The following is a 24,356-nucleotide window of genomic DNA, read 5'->3' as shown; positions in this document are numbered from 1 at the left end:
TGAGGTGTGCGATGAGGTAGCTTATACACCGGACCTTCAGACACTAAAAGAAATACAGCCTCCACTTGAGCTTGAAGTCATAGTAAATGCTCTAAAAAGAAGACAGCTGGACAATAATCTTCGAGTTCATGACAAAACCTATCAGGCTGAAAGATGAATCAAATGGATAACAGTAGTTGCAAACGTATTGTATTAACGGATAGCGATCACACAAAACCATGGAACCGCGTAGTACCAGATATAAATCAAACGGGTTTCAGCCGATGCTCGGAAAGGGCTCAAAAGTACGTTGTCTGATCGAGTAATAAATCAGCAGTGTTGATCTCTGAGGGGAGCAAAGTTGGTTTCTGTTTAATGGCGACAAATGTAAGTTAGAATGAAGAATACCGCATACGACAAATACACCGTGCGCCTAGTCAGTACTGACGAGTTATGAATAAAAGTTTAAGCCAACGGATAATATCATACAGTGTGATAACTGAGTCAACAATATTAATACTATGGTGGGCTAAGGGTAAACGCATGGGGCAAAAGGCAGTCGTTTCAGAAAATTTATCGTCAAATCAGGAATGAAGACGGAGTTATGCTAGAGTTGAAAAGAATAGGATAAGTGATACGCGTGGTTACGGGCATAGCAGGGAAAAAATCACTACTTGAGACACGAAAAAAGGCGGATTGCGTAGTGTGTGACGAATGGAACTCTGTGACAAGAGCTATTTGAATTGTCAGGGAATGTGTGTAAATTAGGCTTTTCAAAAGCGAATTAAACCAACTAGTTGTAAAACGCAGAGCCGTTTTTAGGCGCTTCATAAAGGAAAAGGAGACCCAAGTATCCATAGTTTGTGATACCAGTAACGCAGCAGAACTTTATGCCAGGATAAACTGCGAGTCCTTATTTGCTTATGAAACATTATGACACGTAAAATAGTCCAGATCCACGGTCTACGTTGTTCCTGGGTTGTCAATAGCCCTTGCCGAAGAGACCGAGCTATAGGCGGACTCTACGCAAAAAAGCAGTAGCAACGAGACTAGCCCAAGTGTATCACACCGTCTCTACTGAAGCCATACTAGTGTTTGCCAAAATGTTGCTCTAAAATTTCCTAGCTAATGAAAAAGCTGACTGCTACCTTTATAAACAACTGGACAACATCACGGAAGGCTCCGTTAAGAATAAGACAAAACTAATCGGCGTGGAATACGCTCCGATATAGACTAGGGACGTGGACGCCACATTATATAAGAGGCTATACGAAGAACTCAAGTATAATGTCACTAAAGTTGTGATTACGGCCAGTTTCACAAATACGTGGCGAGGATCAGGAACATGGATGCCTATGTGTGTTCTTTATTAAGTTGCAAAGGAAGACTGGGCTGATCATATAGTTTTTCACGCGTTATACTAGTTGCGCACAGGCCCCTGCAGTGGACGACGACCAGGAAAACTGTGAGAAACATAGTGAGGTTAGGAGATTTATGGGTCGCTGACATGGTTGTGCGTCATGCGAAAGAAAAACAAGCTAAAATACGTACGACGATGACTTGGAGGGTTTCAGACGGACCCTGAAGCGGAAGAAGCGCAGACATATTGTTTGCCAAGTTAAGCCTTTTTCCAGGTTTGCAAATAATATAAGTATTCCGAACCCTATAAGGGTCCTGCGGAGGATTGCGAAACCCTTGACATCATCAGGGTGTGAGTGTTTTATGAGTTTAATAATGTTTCCACACTAGGCCATTAGGCAAAATGAGTATAGGTATATCAGGCTGTCTGTAAATGATTTACCCGTATCTACTTGAAGGAAAAATTCGAAACCGGCCGCAAGACACTTTGCCTTGCGCTGGCAATTGGCCGTCTGAGACAGTACTTAACGGTAATAGAGTACATAACACTTAATACATTTACTACAAACTATAACGCAATCAGAGGAAGTGCTCTATGCGGAAATCGAACGACTGCAGTTCACAGTTTTGTAGCAATGAATAAATAAAGCACGCCAAGATAGCCTAATAATTCTGTATAATTAAACAAAGCCTATTACTGCGCTAATGTATAGTAAAGGGAGTTTCAAGTAAATAAGCCGATTTACATAACACATTTTACAAAATATTGTCCAACCTGATGGTAATGAAATGTCAGGTGACGAAATTTTTAAAGTTCAGTAGGAATTTAAAGAAATTATAAGTGCTGAGGGTGAAACAGTTACAACCAGAACGTCTACCGAGCCTCTTTTCGGAAACGCGAGGAAAGAATCGTTTATTTGAATAGCGAGCCAGACAGTTCAACGTCCAGCTGGAGATCATACAGAGAATTTTGGGAATAAGGAAGGTGGCCTAGACTAGAGCATAAAGAAGCTGTGAACAGTATGCTCACTCACACTGCGCAGACAGGTTGCAATATTTTGTTTTCTTACTAAATCATAATGTTAAGATTTGAGTCACTCTAGGGTGTATTTAAATGCTTTCCTATGTTTATGTTTCTATTTTTATGGTATAAAATTTCATCGTTGCGCACATTCGAGAAAGACTCAAGAAGGTATAAGCCAAAGGATTATAAATTTGTCAGCAAAGTTTGTCGTAGTAGAACGATTGCGAACGTTTTCAAAGCCATTTCATAAGGGGTGAAGTAAAGCTTTGGGAAATAAAAATTCCGGAATCGACGTTCTATAGGAGCATGCGCCTGATATTATGGAGAAAAATATCTCACACTCATGCACGTTCTGTGGGAGCAAGCTCATTCCAAAAGGCAGGAGACGCCGGCTGAACGTGTCGTTGTATAGTCGCTTGTTCGATATATGGGATTCGTTAATAAGCATTCGGAAACAGAAAGGGTTAATAAACAGAAAGCATTCATTAATAAACAGTTCCTCATTTTGTAGACAGGTGTTTTTTGGTCGAGAGCAAGCAAGGGAAAATTATCTGTAAGATATTGTTAGATACAAAAATACTATTTTTCCAGTTCATTTAGTTGAAGAATGAACCGAAGCGAACCACTGCGTATTCTCCAAAAGAAATAAGTTTTGCATTCAAGGTTACGCCATTTATAAAGTATTCAAATTCGGTTGGATGCGGGAAAGCTTTTTCTTGGCATGCATTTGTGCATCCTAAAGATTTTTAGTTTCTTCCTACTAATTCCTAGCACCCACATCTAATGCTTAACTTCAGCGACGGCGCTGGAGTGAATATTCGCCGAATTTTAAGGTTCCTTTGTGTCCTGCTTTCTTATGAAGACTTGGCGTCGGCATAAAACATGTCGGAAATGACGTCACCGCAAGGGAATGCTTGTAAAGCATTTCGCTTGGGGGGGGGGAGGGGGTAAAACGATGGCACAGCCACATTAAATGTCATACTTGCTTGCAAATGCAGATTGCAACTCTGGGTGTCCATACAGAAATAAAGATTCCAGGAACGTCTAATTAAACGAACGGTCGGTAAGTATAAGATCTGAATATAAATGTAAAACCCTGGTATACCAGTAAAGGCATTTCATTATTCACAAAAGAAAAATTTGAGGTCAAAACAAACCTAGTGCTGTATTTCAAGCAGTATGTTATCAGAGGTTATGTAAGACGGAACGCTGTCAATTTTTTAAAAGAAAAAACTAACAGTAAACTGTAAGGACTTTTGTCGACTTTAAGCAAAAATAAGGAATTAGTGGAAGATACGTGCGCCTAGCGCAAAAAGCAAGCTTTCCTAGATGATGATTTGCTTCTACGTTTCCATCTGCAAGTACTATCAAAGTACTTTTCCACATTCGGAAGTGCCGAATCGGCATATCACCGGACACCAATGAGGCCTACAGCTCGTTTTCAGTGTAGAAAATGGGCATTTCTCATACTTAGCCTTTCGGTATTTCAAGAACCATCCAAGCCCTAATAAATTAATGTCAAGGTAATCGGCTCAATATCATCCTAATTTGTAGCCCATATGTCCACTTCAGAACTATTTCTAGCCAAAAATATAATACTGAACACAGACTTTTGCTGCAGACAACTCATAATTTTTTCACGAATGGTATTATCTCAGAAGCAGACTTAATCTTACAACTCAAACAGTGAATAAGACAATTTAATGAGATAAAAGCCATAATATTAAATTATTATTAAGCATATATGTAAATAGTAAAATATGAACCGTAAATAGATGTTGAGTAGAGAAACGGTTACCGCTTAAAACAGTCTGCGCGGTGCAGTCGCGAGGCTCGCAGCAATTATGCTACGGCCGCCTATAATTTAAATAAAATTGTTTCCTCCTTTTTGGTAGCACGCGGTTTGATTAAGGTGAACACGCTAGTGAAAACGAAGAAATCAAAACGCGTCATGAGAAATCACCGGAACGAACCCGACCACGTGGGATGAAAGCGTCAGTGTAGAACGCAATCACATGGCGCCACGAAAGGTTATCGAAAGAAACTGGATCAAATGAGAAAAGAGCGCCTGCAATCAATAGAACCACATAAAATCATTAAGGTATATCAAATCATACGACAGAAGTATACCAGTGAAGGATGTGAATCATATGGCGCCACGGTAGAGAGTTAGAGCGTCAAATAGAGATACCAAAGGAGAATGGAGATAACAATATCTAGTGAATCACTGGGGGTTACAAATATCAGCAAGATCTAATGGTAAAATACGTGTATGGATTGCAGAATCTACCAAGACGCGCTAACGAAATCGCAACGTAGTAAAAAGGAAATCAGAGTCACTCAGGCACCAAAGTCTGACACCGACACCCGATGAGGATCCCAAAACGTAAGGAAGCTTGATTACTCTCATAATATACAGAGAAAAGGGAGAACGAAAATTACATTTGAGGGAAATAAACTCGGAACATTTGTGCGGATACGGATCGCGATAGACGGATACTACGAAGGTAGTTCTAGAAAGATAGGAATATGGCGATAATAGAGCTGACAAACAAAAGAAGAATGGGGATTGGGGCCAATAAGGAATTGCAAACTCAAATACTTGCACTAGAACAGAGTTCATGAGGACGTATCTAAATAAAAATGGAATGAAGAGTGGAACAATGCAATTAGAAATAAAACATAGAACCGGAATTAGAAGTTTGATTGGTGTAGCTCTACTGGTTCCAGGCTTGAGAAAAAAATGATAGGTATCTAGTATATAAATACGTACAAGATGTTTCAACCTATATCATATTCGAATGAATGTTTGAGTTTTGTGGTTTTAAAAAGCCAAACGAAAGCGGTCACGTGCTAGCGTCTTTGATAGACTGAGAAACAGATGTTATGAGTAGGTTAAAGTGTCTGAGTTGCAAACAAGAACGGACCTATCATACATACTGCTGTCTTATAACTACCAGAACAGGCACTAGGCTGTTGCTTTGAGGTTATTTGATTATATAATAAGTCGATATTGTAAATGAACAAAAAGTATGGCAAACAGCCTTTAAAGTCTTTGTTATGCTTGACGATTTGGGCTTATTATAAAATTATTTAATAAGAAACCTATTATGTAAATTGGATCGTAATTAGTTTCCTAAAGATAAGCTTGACCTTTTAAAGTAATTTTTAAGTCGAATTGATTTAAGAATTTATGCGTACCTCCAATGACACAAATTCTTAATTGCTGTGACCTTTAAAAATCTCAGATTATTATTTCATTTTTTCCATTCGATGTTCTCAATAACGTATGCTGAAATTTAACCGGAGAATCACGAGTCCGAAATTTAGAAGAAGTGTGCAAAAAAGGAATTACCAGAGTTTTGAGGTACCATGGAAAGGCGTTGGATGGTTGCCAACTCCAATGATGCTAGAGAATGCTAAAAACTACATTCACCGGTGCCGCCGGTTATCAGAGACGTAGTCTAAATTTTTTAAATCGCAGCTATTAGCATAGAAACAAGGATTTTACGCGTATCCTATTTTATATGCAATGCCTACAAATGCGTGGGCGTCCTTTGTCGTTGTTGTGGGCTTCACGTGAAAATAAAATAATCAGTATGTATATTCTGAGTTCCAAAAATGAGTGGAACAGTATTAAATTTGGTAAAAATAACGCTCTAATAAACAACGCTACTATATACGTTATTAAATGGTCTGTAATGCCTTTTCAATGCATTAGATATAAAGTACGTTCATCTTAGGCAAAATATCTTTTTAACTGAACCCTCCAATTCAGCTATTTTTACGTGCAAAATCGCAGCAACTATGCAGTTTCGAGCTGTTTTTTTCTTTTTGATACTACTAAATATGACAGCTATCTATAGAAAAATAATTTGTCATAGATACGACACGAAACAAGTAGTTTTTGCAATACGATAGCGACAAAGCTCACCCGAATTATTTTTTGCTGGCAATTTTAATATACCAATCTCATTTGACATGATTTAATAACATAAAACGTCAGCCTTACATGGCTGAGGCGATTTTATTATCTGAGACAGCAAACGTTAAACTGAACCCTTATACGATCATTAGCACAATTTTGTAATTTGGCTAATGTAACGTTCTTTCAGAGATAGGACTTGCTTCTTCCCCCTGCTTCTATTTTACAAGAGACATCCGATCTAAGTTCATCAGTCCGTCAGTTACATACCGTCCTTTAAGTCCGGTCTCTTCGAACTTAGACCTTTGAGGCCCAGTTATCTCCTTGTTTCTGTGCCGATTCGAAATGAGTATCGTTCCCACACTGGCGGCCTTGGAGTAAAAATGCTAGGCTGATTGTGTTCCCAGTATCGTTTTGCATTTTCATCAAGTCTCATTGAAAAATAAAGAACCACAATAACTACCCTGTTTCTATTACTACGATTTACCTGTCCCGCAGCTGCCAATTCAAAAGGAAACTGGAAGGCAATTATATTTAATAAAAATTATTGTTTCACATCATCTATATGGGGCTTTGCATTTCGAGCATATACAAAACCGGTTGTCCTCGATGCTAATTGCAGAGAAATTGAACGAAATCCGTGCCTCAGAGTACAGCTCAGTTTAATAGAAGTGCGTATGTGTGCATATATGCCAAGGAAAACTAAAATACCACATTCTTGTTATCGTGCAGCTGCATGTGTCGATAATGTGTCACACGTAGTTGTTTTTAAAAAAATTTTAACTGCTTCATTGGCGTAACGCATCGCCCGAACGAAATCTACATATACACACTGCGGATAATCATGATCTTAGCATTCACTACGGATACCAACTTAAACCAGCATGCATAGTGACGATAGTTGTCCAGGTTTTAACGCGGCCAAGTTGGTTTTCGAGAGTGGTACACAATATTGCCCCACCTCTTCCATATAATCCTATTTTGCAGGGCATATGGGCTTACGAGATAGGTGTTCCCAGCTAATGTTTTCTCCAAAATGAATAAATTGCGTTGAGGCCGTGTAATAGAAGGGTCTTTAAATAATATACCGCTATATTTTCTTCTTTCGTGGCACCGGATGCTTTTATCTACAACATTCAGTAAACTTTGACTTATATAGCCTTGCGCTCTTTTCTATACTAGTAAAAGCTCACTTAGGAACGCATTTCAAAGCATCAAAGTGATCTTTTCGTTTATCATGCTACCGAAGTATTCGGTTGGTACACAAGTATGTTCAGTATGTTTTTCAAATTTTTTTTACGTCTTTTAGTGCTTGTTTACTTCTAACTACCACTCGAAGTACTCTCCCTCCTTCAAGATCCATTTTAATTTCATTGTACAGTGGAGGGAATTTTATAAGGAGTTTGGGCTCCAAACTTAGAGATTCCGGTAAAGTACAACTTCGACTTTTTTTTTTTATCCTACTTGGAGCTAAACGATGCATCCCGCCCCAGTTGGCCATTTGAAGCCAACGAAGACTGATTGAAGACATTTTCGAAAGGAGAAGAGGAAACAACTTGAACTGTGACGAATGATTGACAGAAAAATGAGAAGTTTGAGTGTCTCATGTTTTAGGCGAACATTGCAGACAAAACGTCTCTCAACACCTCTCACGGTACCTAACAACACGCAGCCGCGCTGACAGATGCCTGCACATCGATATCAAGGAAACACGATAAGTGTCTTCAGAATACGAACTAAGTCATTTGTTCATCTTAAGTTTAAATGCCTAGTTTAAAAAAGCTCGTTGCATTAATCGAGAATGTGCAATCTAGATCTGTTTGGATCCAGATGGTGCAGCAGCGTGATTTTCTGGCTTCAAAATCGGGCATGAACGTACATCGTTTCGTCCTAAGAGCTAGCTATTAGAAAGAGTACCTAACTTATCAAGATTTATTGGGCAAGTATTGATTAGATATGAGGTCAATCGTATTGATTACAGAGATTCATTAAATACGGACTATTAATAAAAGCAAAGATTTAATTGATGTTTAAAACTATTTGGAATGTACGATTATTTTATGGTGATACTAGATCGAGCAATCTACTAAAAATTAGATTATATTTTCAAAAAGAATCGGTAGGATCGAAAAGAAAAGTATTTTCTTCACAAACAGGTAGAATATAATTGACAAACTTGAAACAGTCCAACTCTGTGCTGTAAGAAAAAATGGTTTTTGCTATGGACAGGAATTCTATTTTATTGATACTTTTAATCCTGCCATGCGATTTTTTTTCAGACACCCACACAGGGCTGGACTTTACAGCCGTTTTGATAGGTAATGATCTATTCCATAGTACTGAATTGTATTCTAAATAGTTTTTCAGTGTTCTCTATAACGCTGTGGTGATGCCGTTTGCGATATTAACCTACGTGAAGTAATTCTTACCCATTTGTTTGCATATTTATATACTTTAGTAACACTTGGCTACTGCAGAAACGCATTTGTAGAGATTTAATTATAAGAGCTAGAACTGTAATTTTTACAGTTTACCCTAAACAATAAGCGCTTGAATTAAATTAAGTGTATGGATATACAACTGCGTCAACCCAAACACTTAGTAAGTAAGTTCAAAAGGAGTATTTGAATGCCAGGCTAATAGTATAGAATCGGTCCTGCGCACATATCCACATCATGTTATTAAAGATATATATATATATATATATATATATATATATAGTTCATATCTTTCAAATTGTAGTAAACTACCCGTTTAAATATATGATACTCCAACGATGAAACTAAGGATTCTGCAAGCCATCCAAATCCATTCGATTCAAACAAGTTTAATACGTACGATGTTGACTACCCCTACAGACTGCTATGATTTGACCATAGGTTGCCTCGATCGTTTTTCTCCACCAGATAATACATATAAACCTCTCTCGTCCAAATGTTCATCAGAGGTATAAATATTGAGATAAGGAAAGTTAGCTTGTAAATTTCTCAATATTCTTACAAATTTGCCACCTTGAAGGCTTTTAACTTCATCCGTTAAAGATAGTTGGGAATCGAAAGCAATAGCCTTAATACATTATCTGACAGGAAACAAATGCCTTGCTTGTTTCTGAGGAATTGCCCCGGATCTTTAAAATTCGATGCCAGCAGCGGCGGCTTCTATAAGGCTAGGCCTTATAAAGGCTATTGCTAATAACGGTGAGGTCAGACGCCTGCTGAAGTCTCTGTGAGCACAATACTATCGAAACAGCTTTTTCATCTATAAGACAAACCACATATAAAAGCAACCGTCTCCTAGCCAAAATTAAATCAAAAAGTTGCCGCATACTCGACAGCTTGGTGAACCAGCTATGTTCTAAGGCCTTGTGTCAGTGACAAGTACCTGCTAATAGCGGCGGAAAGCCAGATTCCAGTGTCAATGTGGCCATTGCATTACACCGGATTCCGCGAGGCGTAAGCCGGTACTTGTATATACACTTGGTGACTGGAGGACACTGACTGGCAATAGTGACAAGATTTTCCATGATACTGACTGAGGACTGATCAAAAAGACTACCGCAAAACTTCTGAAAATCTAGAGTTCTGCTTGTAACAGCAACACTGTAGTGTAAAATATTCAACCAGTTTCGCTAGACTCTTTTTAACTGTGTTTTTATTAGAGGAAACGACAGAAAAAATCATTTAATATTTTGAGTATACCAGAGCGCTTACGTCGAAGTGTACATCATTAAAATACGGATCATATGTTTCAAATTAAACTTTGTGCTCCTTAGAATTTTTCACTAATTTTATTTGCTGTACCAACGTAGTAACAACGATTTCAAGATGGAATTGATTTCCCTGCTAATCCGCTGATATCTATATTAAATGATAGGAACTTCTTACTCACGGAGCGGTTTTGCTTTTCCTGTAATTCTTTTGTTGCTTTTTCTGTAGGCTGTTTCAACTAGCCAACAGAAGTTTTTCGGCTTCGCTTGGTATCGCCGCAGATTTGCTTGAATCGAACGTCACAGAACACCACGAAATCATTGCTATTATTATTACTATAGTAGTTGGCTATCGCCATTGACGCCACACAATGTAATCAACTGGTTTGGCCGGATTCGACCCTTGATATTTGCAACTTATTCGATACATTTGTGTGTCTTATTGGAATTTCAACAAGATAAAAATTGAATATTTAGGTTTATCAATCGACCTAACCCACTGCTAATTTTCCTTTATTAAAAACAATGAGTTGTTTTTATCTTGCTGAACAAAGACGAACACTTCGCGCTCAAATGAAAAGACGAAACAATAAAGAAGACGAATGGAACGTTATATATATATATATATATATATATATATAGCCAAGGACAATTCTTCTGTTCGTGTCTTTTATTTTCTTCTTGTTCTGAGTAGCTGTAGCACCGCCACTGAATGAATAATTAATACAAATTTTTATACAAATTCATACAAGCAGCGAATATGATTGTTAAGGATATTTCAGATCTCCCTCTCTGACTCGCCACTGCTCCTGACTTCGCTCGTCGAAATTAGCAGGGGTCGACAGGTAAAATTGCTACATACACACTGAGAAACTTAAGGCGTTATTTTATAGCCCAGAAATAAATAGCTTCGAAAATTAAGCACTGGTGTATGATCACACGGCAAGCCAGGGTCATAATTGTGTGCTTTTGAAACAAAAAAATGTTTGAAGTAGGATCAGATGTTCTTAAACTATTTCCAAATACGTAGTCAAAACTACGCTTTAACACGTTAGTTCTGGAATCACCTATAGTATTGTCAGCACTTTATAAACGCCTTTACGAAATAAGTTTTCCTCCTGTAATCTTGTTGAAAAAGCAGTAAAAATAACGACTATTCAAAGTCTAATTTTCTTTAGCACGAAACCTATGCTGTACTTAGAGGCCAGACTTGGTATCAGAAATAGGATCTATGTTTTGACAAACCTTTTGTTTATTAATTATCTTTTTTTTAATTATTTAAAATTAATCATATTTTTAGGTTCTATCTCGAAACAAGAAGCCAAAAGTTATTCTAAAACAGGGGTGATATATTATCTAAATTACCTGCAACAATATCTCCTCATATATAATTTGGCTCACGTAATAGTGCAGTGGTAATGTGATCGCCTACTTAACCTAATCCAGGCATGGACACACTTTGTTTTGTGTTGAGAGCCAACCGTCTGGGCTCAAATACCAGCCATAAAACTCAAAACATTTACATATTATCTTCATCGTAACTGTTCAGGTGACGTGCTGTGATATCACCTCAGTTTATCTTCGCCATAGATTTTCTAGCTATGTATGAATTCGAGTTCGATCAGCAAAACTTAGATGCTACCGCCACGCCATTTCCAAGGGCACTGTAGCAATTACGTACAACAGAAACGCGCACCTTTTATATACTATCAAGTCATTTGTCCAGCATGATACTATTTTGCTCCAATTTTTACGTTACAGACAAGTTGCCTTGAGACGAGACGCTGTTCACAAGTACGGAAAATAGTATTTCTTTCATAATAGACGTACATTAGAAAGTTTGGTTAATCTAGCATTTATAAGCAGACCGTTCTTAAACCGTGTAGCTTCTGGCGACCTACCCGCTGTCATGCGCCGAGAATGGACGCCATATAGGTGTTCTCTTTGTATTCACATTCACATAGTATATACCAAACTAACACGTTTCTAAGGTATCAAACAATCATAAGTAATTTTGACTTTTATATAAAACTTTTACTAAATTGAACTGAATCTTCTTCTAAACGTTTATGTGAAGCTCTATTGCTAACTATAACGTATTCTGACACCTCAGAGGACTCGTTTTAGATATATCTTAAAACAGAGAAGCAATTCGTTATAGTGAGTATCTTCATTCCCGTATCCGGATTCTATAATTTACTATACTCAAGCCTTGAAACAGTCGAAAATCAATCAACGACTAAGATAAGTGCACACACCTTTAAGATCGATAACGTCGCTGAAGAAGCTGGCGTACACAGAACCAGCCACCAGTGGCAAGATGACCACTGACAGGACAGAACTTGGTGACCTCATTTTGCTAACGACCTTTCCTTGATGGTATACTTGCCTCCTATATAAGATTCTTCCGCTTCTCTTTCCGGGAGAGGTGCTATGATCGGCGTTACAGTGTTGTTTACTTTAAATTTATTCAGAACAATTTGTTAAATTAAAGCATACTCGATCTATTGCGGCACGAACATGTATTCCCAAAGCGGTTCCAGTGGTGTTTTTTAGTGTCGGTTCTCCAGTACAGCTCTTATAGTTGGGGCAAAAAGGATAAACTCTTTGATAGGTCCTTCTAATCCATTAGACATGCTTGCGCTCCTTTAAACAATGCTTATTTTACGAACGACCTTAAACACTCCGTCAAGTTGCTTCACTTTGATTCACTTGATTTAGCAAACTAGCACTTTGAGTTACCTAATCCCATGGACTGCGAAAGTAGAGAAATGCAATGCTAAGTGTCCATTCTGCACTTACATCTACTGCACTCCTCCGTCAATAGTTTACGAATCACAACCTAAAGCACATCGAGATAGATTTAAACATTTTCACCAAAGCGTTCTCTCGTGGTGATAATCTTTTAAGCTATTCCTTAGAACGTTGTTACACGAGAACACAATATTTCACAAAATACTCACATATTTATGTACTGTATCATAACGCAGGCACGATCTTCTTCTGATTATCACCATCTTCATGATTATTACAATTTTATAGTTTTGCCGACTAGCTTACAGACCGTTACGTCAGTAAGCAAACAAATTTTCTATTACCGAAGAAACGTGCGAGTTACCTCAGAAATGTCCAAAAGCAAAGTTATGTTTGTGTGACAAATTATGCAGTAGACGAAGAACTGTTTTAGCCATCAGCGGCACAGGGTAAAGTGTGGGAGATGAATTGCATTAATGAAATTGGCGGATCGTCGAAGTGATACAATTCCTGATTTTCTAACTACCGTGGCCTCTTTCAGAAATAGACAGAGATGTCGTAACTCTCACTCAGGCGTGACGTATCCGGGTATAAATATTAATAACCATGGTTTGTACTAGCGCAACTGTAATGGATACATTGTGATGGTACTTTCAAACGCACGTTCTTCGGTAGTGCATCTGTGGCCTGCTGTGCAACTTCCCAGTTACGCATTGCGGGGCATGATGACAAGAAGAGAAGCGCTCGGAAAACGCGCTAGCGACCCGCACGGAACCAAACGCTATAACTTCAGTCACCGTTGCCTTTAACGAGGGGCTTTCAGTTTCAATTTCGGTTAGTTGCTAAAACCTCCCATCCAATTAGACGCCCTCATCGGTCCGACGTTAGTCTTGGCCTAAAAATAGTTACGCGGCAAAATAACGACCTCCTTTTCTTAAATGATCCTTAATGCATTCTCTGAGAGAAGCATAAAAACACAGCCACAGTCATACGCTTCGGGGCCGCTATTCGGAAGGCTCGAGCTGCAGGATCATTCGGCTTGTTTTGAATTGCTGGTATACCTGATCGGACTTCAATGTATGGCCACTCCACGAACGTTGTGCATTCAAAATAGTTACTCTATAACGATGCGTAGCTAATGAAATTTCTTTTGCGGACTTTCGTAGTTGATATGGCTTCCACTATTGTTTTCGTTCGCGGAGAATGTCCGATTGGGGTCTAGTAGGGCCAGAAGCCAACTCACTCATCATTTCCTCGCGAAGGAAGAAATACTCAGCAACGCTTTGTCGCCAAGACCAGCACCGCCATAATGCTAATACGTTTACGACGCATGCTCACACAGTGATAACACTGTCAACTCATATTTTTTGATAACTTCCCGATACTGAATGCGGTTCCTTACACTGTTCCGTCATTGCATCTATGACACCACTAATTGCTAATTCCGATCTTTTCCTCCTCTTCGGCAGTAACATGAACTGCGTCGTTCACTGTTCAGTGCCTCTTAGCAGGCTACCTGTGTGCAGTGAGGACGGCAAACACGGCATAACGCTGCTTAAAGCCAACTGAGTTGCATCTCTTCGTTACTGACTGGAGTGCTTGTTTCTTCTGTGTACTCTCGTGGAAGAAGAGAGCAGCAACCGGAAAACCGTTGTACGAGCCCCCCTGTGCTGCACTCGGTTTCTTAGTTCCCTTTTGCTCGCTGTCGTTTTCTCGTCCGAGCGTTCTCAGTTGACTTCTATCCTCTTCATTCACACACATACACACGCTTTCTTACTGTGCTGTCTTAATGCCGCGTCGATGTTGGGTCACCGTCACTCGCCCCACCAACATAACCGAGTGAAATGTGAGGTGCTATATGCTGCCTCTTATTTGTCTACACACGTTCAGTTGGCCACAAGACCTCTTCTACGACGAAGACGGCTTCTACTGTCCGCGCGCGCTATTATTGTGGGTCCTGCTGCTCCTGCTGCTGAGGCACCGACCGACCGACCGACCGACCGACCGACCGACCGACCGACCGAGCGAGCAAGCGAATGAGCAAGCGAGCAACCGACCGGCTCGTCGGGGGTGAGGGGCGGGAAAGGGCAGTCGCCTCCCTACACCGCAACCACGACAACGACGGCGGAGACGACCACGGCGGCGGCGGCGGCGGCGGCTGCTGCTGCTGATGCAGCCGCTGTTACTTTTGCGTGATGTAGAGGAGGGTCGGGTGAGGGAAACACTACTGCGAATGCTTCGACTGCTGCCGGAGGCCACGAACTGGATCCTACTGTAACTACTGCTGCATCAGCAACAGCTGCAACAGCAGCAGCAGCGGGACAGGGCAGGGAGCCAGCAGTGTAGAATGTAAAAAACAGTAGATATGTGGTGTTGAACGGCTGCGAACGGGCGACACAAAATAGAGAGATAGAAGGCTATACAAACATGGACTAAGCGAGTGATGAATAGCGCCTCGATTAAGCGGACGGACAAACGGCATGGTGCAAATGTAAAGCGCGTGGGTGATGTACTGTACAATCGGGTCTGTGTGATCGCCATTACTAAAGCCGCCATTGTGACTATGGGTAACTGAAATTACTGTTACTGCCACCGCCAGCTTTTTGTGCGGCATCCTCTCCAGATAACCGTATTGTTACTCGACATAGAGACGATTTGCAATAATACAGGGCAGAAGAAAAATATTCGATAGCATAATCAGAAAGTTTACGTTGATTAATTCATTAATGATTGACAACGTTTCAACATTTTGGTTAATTAAGTCAAGTAGATCCATCATCTGTCACCACCAGTACTTTATGATCAAGAAACTCCTAACCTTACTACTATCGACATTTTATCGTTCAGCCGATAATAAAAAATATCCCACTTTTAGGCTGGGATGTAATACGTCAGGCTTGTTGTAGGTCTTACAACGAATTTGTGGTGTTTGGTGAGAATTTTTGATTTTGTGCAGTTACCAATTCCGTCTAGGTAATCAAAGGTCGATTACTAACTATACTGACTTGTTAGTTGCTAAATAATTACACATATGGTCAAGTACCGCATTAATTAATATAATGATATCACTGTCGGGTAGTTCACTCAATATGCAGCACTTACCCTATCCGAAATAATATAGCTGTGAAGAAAAAACCCATTTTCTGATATTTACTCTACAGTGGGACATTAGTAGATTGTTCAGATTTCACAGACGAGTCGTGCCAGATGTCTCATTTGTTACTGTATTCTACATAAAATGTAGCGTGAAAAAATACTTTGTTGGAGACCGTTACTCAAGTACGGATTTTTGAGGCGGGAAAATTAGAATTTTTAGAGTTTCCCACCGTTTCAGATATTGGGGAAGAAGTTTTAGAAGTTACTAAGCCACGAGGTGGTTCAGTTAAAAACAGACGAAGTCTGGCGTGAATTCCGCTGTAAGCGCACGATACAGAATATTAATTTGAGTCGGCAATGCTACAACAAGCATTCAGAAGAAGAAGAAGAAATTGTTTATAGGCTTTATGCCGCCAAATCAAATCAGCCTGCACAAAAGGAATTATGTTTATAAGTAAAGGAATATGTACAGTGTGAATAATCACAATAACTTTGTGTACTTAAAGAGGGACATGTGTAGACCTCGTTATAGAAAAGAGAAAAAAATTATTGATTTTTGCATAGATGTAACTTTGCGAATGTATAATATATATGACTGTATAATCTCACATTTCTTACAAACACACTAGAGGGAGATACAGTACCAGCAGATTGGTTAATAGATAGTGCACCGTTCATGTCAAAGGACGAAGAGAACAATTCGTAACTACAGAATATATCTTCTGATAGTTGCAAGTATGAAACACTGCTAGAAGACTAGAGAACAGGCTACAAAGTGAGGCGATCTCTCTTTGTAATCAAATAAAAAAAAAATTAGAGATTGAGTTTAGATAGATTTTTGTTTATATTAGGTCCTTATCCCGCTCCCATCTAGTCTAGCGCCTAGTAAGTCCACTTCACGCTGGGCTGTCCAGATCTCCCTGTGGTCCCTTCGCGCGCGTTCCAGAGTTCCAAAGGCAACTGATGAATTGCTTAACTTTGCACATTCGACGCCATAAGAGTGCAGCACGAATCCACGACATCAGACCCACATAATTAGGCCTACCGCCATTGCAAAGCACACTCAGTTGTCGTTATTGTATCCGTTGATATCACAGCTGATCCCACAAAGTCGAGCAGTCAACTGATTTTCACACCTCGATTCTCATCCTCCAGCGGCCGATTCAGAATTTTTTCAAAAATGTAAACAAGTCTTCGAAACTACCTATTGTCGGCACAGCAACAGACTGTCGCCGTTAGGTGTATAATCGGAGTAGATCTTGCTAGGCTAGTCTGCGGTAATAATAATACCCTATCCTCCAGGATTTCTTATTTTCCTTTCAGTCCGCACCTTTCTGATCATCAATGTATGCTAATCATTTCTGCTAATGCCATGATTTGAACCAGCGTAGCATCATGCTTGTTAGTTACGGCTATCATCACAACGCACTTAAGGAGATGCGCACTGTCCAGTCAAGCCACCTCTCTTCCATTTCGCAAATATCTAGTCAACGGACCAGGAAGGGTGGCACTTCCTACCGTAAGTCCGTACACATAACAACAGCGTAAAAAAAACACGTCATCAGCTGGCCTACAGCTTTGTTTATGTCTAGGTGGCCCTAATGACAGGTTGAGAATATAAATGCCTTTGCTGATTTTGTGAGTTTGTTGTTTGATCTCGTCCGACTAGTCTGACGTGGTTGTAGACGAATATGCTGACAGTCAATCCTTTTAGCATACCCGCATTACTCTCGCCCACCGAGGACTGGCTGGTTGGATGCCCCGTGATTGATACACCCTGGAGGGTACTTTCAGTGGCGGGCATACGCGTTAGCGAGTCCGCAGTATGGCCTATGAGTCTCGCAGCGGCAATGGAGCTGGGACCTTCCGTTCTAGTTTGCTTTTCCTTAACAATTTTGTAATTTGCTGGCATTGTGCGTTGATTTTATCCTGTTTTGGAACAGCGATACGTATTCCCTCTTAAGTGGGAACGCCTCCGGGAATGAGCGTCGGGCTTTTTCGGCGTATAGTCTCAGACCACTCGAAGCAACTAAGCGTAGTAATTGACTCTAGCCGTTTTGATGAAGTCTGTTGGTTTCGTAATTTTTCGGACGTCAACTAGAAGCATGTTGATTTCGACCTTAACTTCTAGTTCATCCACTAGTGTTTGTTTAGCACACACACTCGTTCCTCCTATAGCCACAAAACAATTGCTCGGGCCATTTGGCTTCTTTTGGAAGAAAAGGTCGTGGAGACTCTCGTTGAAGCGATGTTGTGTTACACGCACGCGAGTTAAACCCCGCCGGAGACATCCTCCACAAGTACAATTGTGCTTTTAGCATCATCTGATCGATCAAGCACCTCTAATTCTTACTAAATAGTTTCTCTCCGCTCATTTCTTTGGGCGGGCCTCGTCAAACATTTATGTTTCACGGTTGCGGATGAATCGGCATACATACACGTTCATATCGCAAGCCGCTGCACCCTAAATAATGCTGTATCGCTTATAAGATGCACGTATCTTTTCAAGAATGGACGATATAGCCTCCTGAGCCTATTTAAGAACGAAAGCCTGATTCTTTCGGGTTGTGTTGGTGAGGGATACCTTGAACATTGTAGAAAGCAACTGCGGCCACTTATGCGGGACTAACCTCGTTTGGAAAGAGTCTTAATTGCGTTAGAATGCTTCTACTCACAACAATCGTTTATCGTATTCTAACTGCTCGCTGTGAGGGTTCGGCCGTTAAACAACAAAATCCCGTAGGCGTTTGAAGCTATTCACGCACTTCAAGATCATTTTGTTCCTGTGTAGAGTGTCAGATCAGTAAAGCGGTTTCTATGACAAAACTTCACGATCTCTATCTGGCCTAATCAGTAATCCAACTCCTTTGTCTTCAGAATAATGAGTAAGAAAAAAATGGTTGAGGTTGTCATAATCGAAAATCTACAAATACAATCAGTCGAAACAGCAGTGAAGTTGTTTTGTTTGAATATTGCACCAGCTGCCACATACGGTGTCCCAATTCTTTGGAAAAACGTAAGTTTTTGGTATCTATTGAGGAAGAGCAATCGGCATTTTTAAAAGTGGTACTAGACTTTTATGTAACAACTGGTACTTTTGTTGACCGACATTACGATGTTTATCAAAAACACTCGAAAATCATTTAGACTACCGGAACCGAAGCGTATAGGGCATTTACACAAACATAAGGTAAAAGTTGGTCGGCAGGTTGAAACAAGTAAGTAAATGTAATAATCAGTATATAACACGGCTTATGGTGCACAGGTTTCATCGTTTCATTCGCGAAACCCAACAAAGGTTCGTGGTATTATTGCGTTTGCAAACTTCGTAAAGCTGTCAGCTTTAGAAATTATCGTTTAAGTGTTTATGTTTTAGGCATTACGATCGGTATCGTCGTTGGCTAACTAATCGGATTCGATCGGTGTTAGGTAATCTATGAACTTTTATATCTAGTCAGATATATGATACATATACAGGCGCATGATTCTACCTTATAACGTTGTGTTATCTACCTTATATCGTATATCTACACCAAACCAAGCGAAATAGATGAAACTAATAATTTAGTGCAGCTAAACCACATCTTACGGACTGCACAACCACATGTAACAGGACTACGCTTTTTGATCAAACAAGCGTGTAATACGTGAAAGGCGGCAAAGGTTATCTGTAAAGCGACCCCTTGTTCTCTCCTTTGTCTTCTGTCTTCGTAGCAAAAAAGTCGAGGTGTAAGCTTCATAACCTTGAAATACCTAAATTATGACACGTAAAGGGCACATGATGCAGTACCGGAAGGCCGAATTCTCATCCAGGTGGCACAAGACGACTCCCTAAAGAAAAGGCGATCAACACAACTTAATGGCGTATCTCTTTTTTGTATTCTACGCCGTCGTTTCTTAGTACCGGAGCCTAAATTAGACAAGGCTGGAAATGTAAACGCCTAGCCACACAGTTCTAACCAGTTGAACTCCTGTCAAATAAGCTGATGCCTTCATTGCGGCAACGAGAACGAGGCGCAGTTAGCCTTGGAAAACAAGCTAGTTCAGTCGCATCGTGCACTGTGCAAATAAAGTTGAGACGCCATAACGAGGGCAACTCACTTGGTCGGAGAAAATCTAACTTCTAGTAGTAGTAGGTAGAGCGGGTGCCAGAAAATAGTTGAAGGACCATTCTCATTGGTTTTAGAAAGCAGAGGTCGATGGCTCAGACACAGCCGGAGCCATACCATAATGGGTAGGGCTTTTGCGGGAGCTTAGGTCTCCTATATTTTTTGGAAACCTGCAGACCTCAGTACGGCGAAGTGGGGTCACCCCAATAATCTCATTCTCATCTCGAAAAAACTCTATTCTAGAGCGGTACTGTAAACAGCACCTCCGCACGCTCTTATCTTGACCACAACGTAAAAGCCCCGGTTATAGTTACTATAACTCTGCTACAGCATGTATTAAGCAACATAAATTGCAAAAATGTTCTGTGCTCATAGATGCGCGGTCGATCTTTGCTAGCAATAACAGCAATGAGATAAACAGGACAGGCGAGTTCCTTCCCATTCACTTTTCAAAATGCTGCATATACAACTCTTGTACAGCAAAACTTGTATATAAGTTTACTAACATTTTTATGTACAAAATAAAACGTAGCTTGGGGCTAACTATATCTCTACGGTCCTTTGCGAATCTGATCCAGGAGCACACTCCACCTGTATTAGAATTGTATATGCTTTATTGGACATGATAGATTAAAGTCAGCATTTTTCTAGTCAAATTGATCATGTCATTTGCTGGACACATCTTTGATGGAAAATTTCTAAAGCTAACAACGATCGTTTTCATTTGCATTGCAATGACCTTTGATATTTAGAAAAAACATATTACCATACACAATTTCTCAGATACACCTGAGAAGCAGTATTCTCCTCTTCAGGAACTGACACTAATTTCCACATAGTGCTGCAACTATTTAAAGAAATATTTATCCAGTTGAAAGCACTGTAGTCGATGTTTAACGAAATAAGGGTTTAAACTACATTCGTCAAACGTGTTGAAGAAAGCCATGTAGCTGCATTAAAAATGCTCATGGTGCGTTTATGCATTGTCTACTGTTTTATAATTTGTTGGGAGGCTGGTAGCCGCAAATCTGTATTGGTTTGAAAAATGGCCGACAAAATAATTTTAAAAAAGTTACTATCCTCCCGCGGGCAGTTTAAAAGTCAGCTTCCAAGTAATTCAGGCTCCACAGATGCCTAACTACAGATGCCTATTATCACCGATTCGGCATCCCAAAACGAAAGAGAGCAGGGTAGTGTTGCGCCGAATATACAATTGCACCGCACACGAAGAAGGTGAAAAACATGTTCCGCATCCTGAGTCTGCAATCTACAAGTAGTCTCGATGCTTGGCAGAAATTTTCCTTCATGTTTTGTAGATAAAACGCCGAAGACGTTCTTCGTCTTACTTAGTTAATTAATTTCTCGTTACCTTGTGTGTAATTTTCTTCACGTCGTTTGAAATTAATTTTGGACAAGTTGTCAGGTTGTATAACCTTTCTGGCGGCCTTCCTGTAAGGTGCCCAGTCTTTAATTCTATACGTTTTACAGTCCTTTAGCGCCTTTAGAATCTCGCGCTCTAGCTACCCAAATCTGAGTCACGTGCTATTTACACACGCGGTTTTATTTGGTACCATATTTTTATTTAAGCCACTTTAGCTGAGAAATTAACTATTCTAAATCAACCTTCTAATATAAATTGTGTAATGCATTTGTAAGCAGATTACATGGCACGCATACCGCTCGACTGGAATATACCAACGCTGCCGTATTAAAATTATAAGCTACTAGCCCAAAACTACCACAATTCACTGCAGTTCAATGCAGGCTGAATTTCCCAATTGATATCGATTCTAAGTGTGGTCTTATATTCCAATTTATTTTTATATGTTTCATTTAGGTTAATGTGAACCTAGTCTCTGTTATGCCAGACACTGTCTTTCCTGAGCATCCTGCGAGGTAAATTGGGTCATCCGGATGAAGATTACGTGGCAGAAATAAAGTCTTCCTGTTTAGTCTCTAATTGACTACACCTCTCCCTCCATTTACTCTAATTCGATCTGTTACGTATAAAACCTACCATAATATCTGGTAGGGTCCATATTTTCTGTTACCTGTTTGTAAGTCTCTTTTTCGCTGTACATTTTCTTGTTCTTCAAATGTTTAATTGCGCTGCTTACTTTTTATAACATTAATTGACAAAAATTAGTGCGTTTCTAATCTTCTTTTCTGTTATAGTGCGTTGTATTGGTTCTAGTTCCTTCCTAATAGCATCATGTATAACTAGCACTTCATTCGGTATATACAAGCAGAGGTTGCCATGGTTTCTAGGTTATCTTGATGATATTAATATGATGGTATCTCTAAATCTGATGACGTGATCGTTGTAAAAGACCTTACGTCTAAATTTTCTCTTATGTTCTTCAACATACTCAACATTGTTTGCTATTTAAGTTTCTACTTATTTATACGGTTTGTAATTGACAGAACATTTATGCCCGGGTTGTGCTGAGTAATTCAAATTTCATATTAAGTTAGGTACCCTTGTTCTATACCCTTGTCTAGCAATATTTCGAGTGCATCAGCGGACGTTAACAGAAGGACCACATCCTCCGCAAACGGAGTTATAGGGATTACGCGGTGTTGTCCTTGTCTTTGCTTTATCCCTGGGCTCACCTCAACTCACGTGACCCCGCCTTGTACTTTCTTGTACAATTACCTCTTCGCTTGTGAGTTATCTGAATAGTCTGTACAGCATCAGACTGAGAAGAGGTCCAACGTTCAAAGAGAAGCACCTCGAAAAGGGTCATTCTGTATTGACAGTGTTTGGGACAAGTGCCACGAAACGTTGTTGTGGGCCAATACAAAATTCGACGACCGTACCGTTGCTCATATATCATCAAAACCTTGAGAGCTCCATACTTTGGTTGGAGAATTTCTCGCACTGTTTAACGCCCGCCACAGATGAAAAGAAATTCATCATTCATCATAGGCGGACTACAATTATCGTTGCACAAAAACTAAGCCAAAATCCTTCATACCTCGTATCGTGAGATATTCGGAAATCGATTACAGGATATTTTTGTATATTACATAACATTTAGCAGAGATCAGTGGTACGTGCACTGTGCCGTAAAGTATTTACATGCCGTTTCCATAAGGCGACTTAATTAAGGTGAAAGATAGACTGTAATAGACTTGTTCGAGAGATCTCGAAGAAATTGTTGTACAATGTATTCAACAATCATGGGCGCACTAGTGCACTAGAAGAGGGCGCGGTCACTGAGTATCTAGAAGTGTTCATAAGAGGCATAGAAAGTAATCAGCACTCAAGAGCTATCGCGGTTGAGCTGCTAAAATTGAGTGGATCTGAATAGCCCATATGTCACCCTTATTCGCTGTGTTTTCTAATAATATGTATCTTCAAGAAAAGATAAAAGGGGAGCATCTATCAAACAAACACTGCTGTCGAAGAGTTGCTTGCCGTTTCATGAATGTGCACGTTCAAAACTGATATTAAATAAATGCTTGTTTCTTTGCGCTTATTAAAATTGCGCTTGCAGCTTTAACGGAAATTAGTCTTTCCGTCATCCTAATTTTTGTGAAGATCACCTAATATATATCCAGGAAGAGAACACTATATACACCCTGTATATAGTGTTCTTTTCCTGGATATCATCAGAGGGCGCGATGCTTGCATACTTCCGCGCAAAACTTGAAACCGATTTTTATATTTTATCTCCGCCTACATACAGCGTCAGTTCAACTTCATTCGATCTCCCCTTGCCCTTCTGATCATATCATTTCCAAAAGGTAAAATACTATGTCTAAAGATGCGTTCATTTTTATTTTAATTAGTGTACATTATCTACAAGCTCAAGGTGCTTTCACAGCTCTCGTTATATACACTAACAGATTACGTATCATAGTAAGACATGTCGATAAGCACGGATCGAGTGGCAGTGAAGTTCTTGTTCCTGCTGACCAATGGCAAAACTTAGCTAGTCTATATCGTTTTAGTGGCAGAAGACGGTATGGAACGCAAATTCGGATTCTCCGCTACCCTAGTCTATCCGGGGTTTATTATAAGATGGGCAAAATATGACGAAAATTGATCCAGATTTTTTCGCAGTATAAGGGTTTCATAACATTTTATGCGACAGTGCGTTTTCGGTTTTCACTACAAAAGAAATTATTACTAATGGATGTTACGTGCATTTGTAGAAGACGTCGTGGGCGGGCCCCAGGTACCATGCGGCATTGTGCGCGGTGCTACCCTCGTTCGACAGTCTATCTGATCTGGCATACACCTGGCTTTTACAATCCTAAGAGCTTTACTTTAGGGCTTAGAATTTACAATTTTCTTTAATAAAATAAGTAAAATTCCGTTCTAGTCATCGACTTCTACTATCCTAGCTAATGCTGGGCGTAGTGCTCTGTAAAAGGTCGCAGAGCTCAGCCTAGTAA

At 39.9% G+C, this 24,356-nt stretch overlaps 1 protein-coding gene across 2 annotated transcripts in view; it reads right to left on the bottom strand.

The window, feature by feature from the left end:
- The window catches only part of LOC111269943 (BMP-binding endothelial regulator protein), a 118,379-nt gene extending 103,628 nt beyond the window's left edge, over positions 1-14,751 (bottom strand). The window contains exons 1-2 of one of the 2 annotated variants that reach the window (XM_022849872.2): positions 12,957-14,751; positions 12,252-12,835 (exon numbers count right to left, since the gene is read on the bottom strand). In XM_022849872.2, the coding sequence (XP_022705607.1) occupies positions 12,252-12,348 (97 nt within the window). In that variant the 5' untranslated portion in view covers positions 12,349-12,835; positions 12,957-14,751. Of the gene's footprint in view, positions 1-12,251 lie in introns of both variants that reach the window. The other variant, XM_086972297.1, reaches the window with a different exon arrangement.
- Between the last annotated feature and the right edge of the window lie 9,605 nt (positions 14,752-24,356).

The sequence above is a fragment of the Varroa jacobsoni genome, unplaced genomic scaffold (assembly GCF_002532875.2).
Source record: "Varroa jacobsoni isolate VJ856 unplaced genomic scaffold, vjacob_1.0 scaffold_1425, whole genome shotgun sequence".
Taxonomy (NCBI): Eukaryota; Metazoa; Arthropoda; class Arachnida; order Mesostigmata; family Varroidae; genus Varroa; species Varroa jacobsoni.
The sequence above is the reverse complement of the archived record's forward strand: the minus strand, read 5'-3'. Positions and strand labels throughout refer to the sequence as shown.